This window comes from Sinocyclocheilus anshuiensis, unplaced genomic scaffold (genome assembly GCF_001515605.1).
Source record: "Sinocyclocheilus anshuiensis isolate Anshui unplaced genomic scaffold, SAMN03320099.WGS_v1.1 scaffold955, whole genome shotgun sequence".
Lineage (NCBI taxonomy): Eukaryota > Metazoa > Chordata > Actinopteri > Cypriniformes > Cyprinidae > Sinocyclocheilus > Sinocyclocheilus anshuiensis.
In genome coordinates this window covers 1,160,940-1,167,256 of record NW_015546094.1, presented here as the reverse complement: position 1 = coordinate 1,167,256, position 6,317 = coordinate 1,160,940, and the positions used below count along the sequence as shown (strand labels likewise).

At 35.6% G+C, this 6,317-nt stretch overlaps 1 protein-coding gene across 1 annotated transcript; it reads left to right on the top strand.

The window, feature by feature from the left end:
• Window positions 1-1,093: 1,093 nt before the first annotated feature.
• Window positions 1,094-5,757, top strand: LOC107700193 (tyrosine-protein kinase-like otk). The gene is made up of 10 exons (XM_016501764.1): window positions 1,094-1,271; window positions 2,164-2,210; window positions 2,357-2,515; window positions 2,598-2,729; window positions 2,809-3,036; window positions 3,138-3,382; window positions 3,556-3,658; window positions 4,147-4,322; window positions 4,400-4,467; window positions 5,467-5,757. Exons 2-10 carry the CDS (start codon window positions 2,177-2,179, stop codon window positions 5,570-5,572), a joined length of 1,251 nt encoding a protein of 416 aa, XP_016357250.1. The 5' UTR covers window positions 1,094-1,271; window positions 2,164-2,176; the 3' UTR covers window positions 5,573-5,757.
• Window positions 5,758-6,317: the final 560 nt, after the last annotated feature.

Below are 6,317 nucleotides of genomic sequence, written 5' to 3'. Positions count from 1 at the left end.
ACACACACACACACACACACACACACACACACACACACACTAGTCTCCTTCCTGCCTCACCCTGATTGGATAGTGGCTATTGTGACATCATCGCTTTTAGAGCTAAGCTCCACCTTCCTTCCCTTTATGTGTTCCAGAATGTTTCTGCAATTGTTTAATGGCAAGTAAATGTCACTAAATCACAAAAAAATGCTAAATATTATATATTGGAATTTTTAATTTAAAAAATGAATGCAAAAGGTATTGTGCAGTTTCACCTTTTTTCCTTAGGTTTTGTTCTCTTTTTTGGTGGGAGGAAAGAATTCCTTTAGTTCTTTTTGAAGTGAAGTGACATGTGGCCAAGTATGGTATACTCGGAATTAATGCTCTGCATTTATCCCATCCTAAGTGCACACACACAGCAGTGAACACACACACACACCGTGAACACACACCCGGAGCAGTGGGCAGCCATTTTTTGCTGCGGCGCCCGGGGAGCAGTTGGGGGTTCGGTGCTTTGCTCAAGGGCACCTCAGTCGTGGTATTGAAGGTGGGAGAGAGCGCTGTACATTCACTCCCCCCACCTACAATCCCTGCCGGTACGAGACTCGAACCCGCAACCTTTGGGTTATGAGTCCCGTCTCTCTAACCATTAGGCCACGACTTGTTGCTTTAAAATAATAAAAAAGTGTCTCTTTGCTGCTTCTGACTCTGTGTATTGTTTATGGGTGTGTATGAAGGAATTTTCTGCCAAATGCAGTGACAGAAAGTAACGTGAATGCACTGGCAATACTGAAAGTGAAAAGAGTATTGATAAACGTAAAAGCATGAAACTCTTCTAAGTGTATAAAGAACACGAATCACATTTGGTAATTTATCTAGTTAACAACGGAAAGTTAAAGCCTCGTGATGTTTCACTGCTGATAAGCTTTGGTAAGTAAAATACTTGTATTAATATGCAAATGCTGACATCGATTATGTATTTTTATTAATTTATTTGTATATTACGTTATTATGACCCTATTTATAAACTTAACTCTCAAATCTAACCTTATTTCAAGGATTTCCCAGAGTGAAGTGCATGTGAGAGGCGTTTTCTGCCCTACATTGGTTGTTTCTCTCCAAACAATTTTTGTTTGCTTTCTTCCGCTCTCATACCTCATTTCAGTTTCTTGTGCAGGTTCAGGTTTTTGTGTCGGCTGGTTTCCCGCACACGCTAGTTTTTACCAGTTGGACTAAATGCGCAGAACTTGCCTCAAACTTTGTCAACAAACATAAAACAGCATCCAAACGTGAGTATGAAAAGAAGAGCGTTCAGCTATAAAAAAAATACATAACCTGCATAAGCGAATGGTTTCTTAAATAAAAACGGAAAATCAAGATAAAAATATAAGTACCCGCAGAATGATTGATTTTTGCTGCTCGAGGTATTTAACAACCAAAAGAAGATTTTCTTTAACACTCGATCTGAAGCCATGATAGCCTACTCATGTTTTATCTTTTCGTTAACTTTATTGTGTTTTCAATATTAAACATGTAGGCTAATCATATGTCTATCGACTGACTTGCATTTGTTTTTTTCAAATTTAAAATTGTTAAGAGTTGGAAGTAAACGACAAATACACATTTTTAGATTATAATAACCTATAATCACATGATTTTTGCAGGATTTATGAAAATGTGTCATCCTATCCTTTAATGACAATAATCTGTAATATTATTGCATATCCAAATAGAAATGTTCATTTGCACTACAAATACCAAGGGAATATTGCGTTTATTAGGCTAATATACATTAGAAGTACACATTTTCATTGTTTGTTTTTTAAGTATGTGTAGTCTGCAATCTGGAGGCATTCTATATTTTGCTGGTAGTTTGTTTAGCTTGAAAGTCATTTTAATTTTTCATTTATCTCGGATTATTCGAATTTAATCAGTTTAAATTATGAATATTTCTAGACCAGACGAAACGAATGAAAACGAAACAAAATGACTTAAGTGAGTTGCGTTTGTGGCTCATAGCCACATATGCTTTTTCCTGTTTGCTCTTTTTTCTTTGTAAAAGCATGAGCCTCTTTTTATGAACAAAAATAAACTAGTTAGGGTTTTATAAAATAAATCTTAATATAACTCCAGGCTTTTTATTTAAAAAGAAACTCATTTTCACTGACTATATTTTTTTAGAAAAAGGAACAGAATGGCAATTTGCAAGATCCTGTTTTTTCTTCTTGGTAAGCATAAATAAATTCATAAAATGCATTGTATTATTCTAAGCTGTACTATACATTTCATTTTAAGCAGTCTATACTTTGCCTGTAGAGCTTTCTTCGTCTTGCTGTGTTTAACCCTCCTTGCTCTCCATCCTTCTCTCCATCAGCACTGTGTATATGGTGTGGGAAATGTGATGTGTTTTATAAGCAAGTCGGGGATGAGGTTTCCATGAAGTGTGGAGTGGATTCAAACAGTAATATAGAATGGAAATTTAACGGCGTGTTGATCTTAACCATTGATGGCAGACGTGGGACTAGACGGAAGGGTATCAGTTCTCCTTTCAATCCAAAAATGATTTGAATATGAAATTTTGTGAGTAGTCACTGTAATTGATTTTTATTTTAAAGGTCCTTCCCATATTGTGTTAAAAGCAATTGCATCTGGAGACATTTTGAAGGTTCCTAGACTGGAGACAAGAGACTCTGGAAACTATTTCTGTAGGCAGTCAGGGAAAGAACACATAGTGCATATTGTGTCAGGTGAGAGATTTTTTATGTTTGTACCTATTTAATTTTAGAATTATTGTATTTTTCACATTTATTCCCATTTCTCTTTCAGTCTTTGTTAAACCAGGCCCAGTGCTGGTGCAGTCTAGTGATGCAGAGCTGCACTGTGACATTACAGGAGACCCAAACAAGGAAGTACAGTGGCTGAGACCTAATGGTCAAAAATATAATGAAAAAAATCGAGTAATTCACCTGAAGTCTGTGACTTCAAATGAAGCAGGCCAGTGGACGTGTCTAGTCAAGGATGACTTGAAGCTCAGTGTAACATTGACTGTTGTTGGTTGGTGCCCCTCAGTAGTTGTTATTCAGAATGAGTGTTTTTTATTACTATAATGCTTCACATTTCATGCTGTCAGTGACATTTGTCTGGTTCTCCAACAGGTCTCCAGACCACAGCTGTTAATGCTTCTAAAGGGGATGACATAGAGCTGCCCTGTTCTCTTCCTCAGCGTGTATTTCAGCGTGTTGTGGGTGGGAAATGGAAGGCTGACCCCCTCAAAGAAGTCTCTTTCCCAACCCTGACGAACACACCAAGCAAAGGCTTACACTGGAATGGCAAGGATTTATCAAAAGTCAACTTTACTACTGGGCAACTCAGCACCATCTTTGATGTCACGTTGAAAAATGTGAATACTTTACACGGTTTTTAATAATCTAAAGAATGCTTTTCCTGTATAAAGAGCTATTTGTGCATCTGAAAAGTTTCCATGGATGTTAAAGGTTCCTCATGGAATAATCCATACCAAAAAAAAATATTTTTTTTGTATGTTGACAGTAATTTCCCCTCATATTCTCTCAGGTGCAGAGCAGTGATGAAGGGACGTTTGTGTGTACAGTGGAGTTTGAGGGTGGAGTGCGTCTAAGTGTCGAGACGACTTTGAGGGTTGTGGACAAACCTTCAGGTAAAACAAAACAACACTGCACAGCTTAACAGAATCAGTCTTGGGATGCACACTTTTTATCAGAACCTTATCATTTATTGGCAGATGTTAGAGATTAGTCAGTACTGTGTATATACATATTGATAATGGACATTTAATTGTGTATGCTCATTTACCCTATATTTACATTTAGATTATGGTAGCTGTCATCTAACTCTCACTTAAAGATAATATTTAAAATAATAAATATATTTTTTCATACTTTACATTAACATTTTAGATGCCTAAATTAGATCTTTTGTGTTATTTTTAATTTGACAGAATAGTATAATATCAGCCATTTATCGGTTATCAGCTATAACATGAAAATAAATATTGGTATCTGTCAGAATTTTATTATCACTGCATCCCTAGAAGCATGAATCTCATTCTACAGTAGAAATGAGGCCCTTTTATGTGCACTAAGCAAAATCCCAGATTCAGTCTCCGTTATAATGATTACTGAACAGGTGGAAAGGGGTCCACTAAAAGGAAAGGGAAACCAAATGCAGTTATGGAATCCTTGACCAAGGAAGTGTATGGTCTAAAGCTGTGGATCTGGATTGCTGTAGGAGCCAGTTCTGTGCTTCTGATCGGACTTATCATCATGATTGGTGTTGTCATACGAAGGAACAAACGGATGAAGGTGAGAGAAAGAAAACAAGCAATCAAGAAAGGAAGTGGCTCATTTAATGTTGTGGGTTTTTTTTTTTTTTTACGTAGAAGAGGGTGAGGAAGCTGAGATCCATGCGGCAGCCTCTTACAGACAAAGACTACTGCCAGTGCAACAGGTACTTCCTCCACTTCCATTTCTCTGTGTAATACAGTGATACTAGTATTAGTTACAGTCAGTCTTAAGTTTGTACAGCTTTTATATTGACTTGAAGGGATAGTTAAAAAAATCTAAATGTTAACCCAAAATAAGATAGGCCTATCTAATGTTGTATTTGCATTATATATTCTGTTAAAATTAATTTAATTTGACCTTATTTGTAATTTTTCAGTATTGGTCGGTGTTGGATATTTAAATGTTTGTGGTTGTTTCCCTATTTTTACATTTAGATTGCCTTTGCCTTTTTAATACTGTACATTAGAATGCAGCATTGCATTTTTTGAGTTTTAAGATCTGCCATTTATCAGTTTTAGACAGAATACAGGTGTTTACACCATATTGTATATTTACTGGTAATGTCAAAATGGATAAATGTCGGGATGTTATATTTACACAGTCCATATTTGTGACCCTGGACCACAAAACCAGTCTTAAGTCGCTTGGGTATATTTTTAGCAATAGCCAAAAAAACATTGTATGGGTCAAAATGATCGATTTTTCTTTTATGCCAAAAATCATTAGGATATTAAGTAAAGATCATGTTCCATGAAGATATTTTGTAAATTTCCTACCGTAAATATATCAAAACTTAATTTTTGATTAGTAATATGCATTGCTAAGAACTTCATTTGGACAACTTTAAAGGCGATTTTCTCAGTTTTTTTTAATTTTTTTGCACCCTCAGATTCCAGATTTTCAAATAGTTGTATCTCGGCCAAATATTGTCCTATCATAACAAACCATAAATCAGATGATGTATAAATATAAATTTAAACAAAATTGACCCATATGACTGGTTTTGTGGTCCTGGGTCACATTTCTTATGTATTCTGGGGCACAACATTTGTTTATTTCCTAATTGGTAGTTAACAGTTCATATAAGTTTAAGTATAAAGCATAAATGCACTATAGTAACTGCTACAGTGTTATAGAAGTCTTACAGCATTTGTTTTTTTAGAGCTGAGAAAGAAGTGGAGTTGGAAGAGCAAGCGAGGCCACTTCCAGTTCCCAGACAACACCGTAACACACGTACACGTACAGCAGGCCCAAACCATACCAACTGAGAGGAGCAGAGCGCAAGACCGCTAAAAAAACACACCATGCTGGGCCTGTGCTTTTAAATGTGCTTCTTGCTTAATGATGCCAAATAAGACATGCACTTTTCAAGATTTGCTGTAGAAATGGGCGATGAATATGTGGTGTTTACTTTACATTTAAAACAAATTCTGTTGCAGAGTCTATAATATGTTTTCACAACTGTACTTTTTGAATGACAAGATTGTTGAATGTTTTTTTTTTTTTTGAATACAATTTTAATTTTCTTTTAACATGCTTCTGCATGTGTGGCTGCTGTGTGTGTGTGTGTAATTCCCCACATTTTAATGAGCAGAAACTGGTGCAGCTGGAATTGTTGTAGTTCACAGGTGTCCATACTTGCACAGCTGTTCACAGACATCAAAACAAACAGAAAAAATTGCATGTTTATTTTTTCATGTGCAGCAATTTGAAAGAATACTATCTTATGAAAAACTTTAATCAGATTTTGACAACAAAAGTTTCTCAAAAAAGGTGCAATGCTCTCACTGCTGAAAGGTACATCTTTGTATCTTATTTACATTTATATTTACATTTACATTTAGTCATTTAGCAGACGCTTTTATCCAAAGCGACTAACAAATGAGGACAATAAAAGCAGTCAAAACGAACAAAAGAGCAACAATATATAAGTGCAAATGACAAGTGTCGGTTAGCCTAATGCAGTACACGTAGCAAGGTGTGTATATATATATATATATATATATATATATA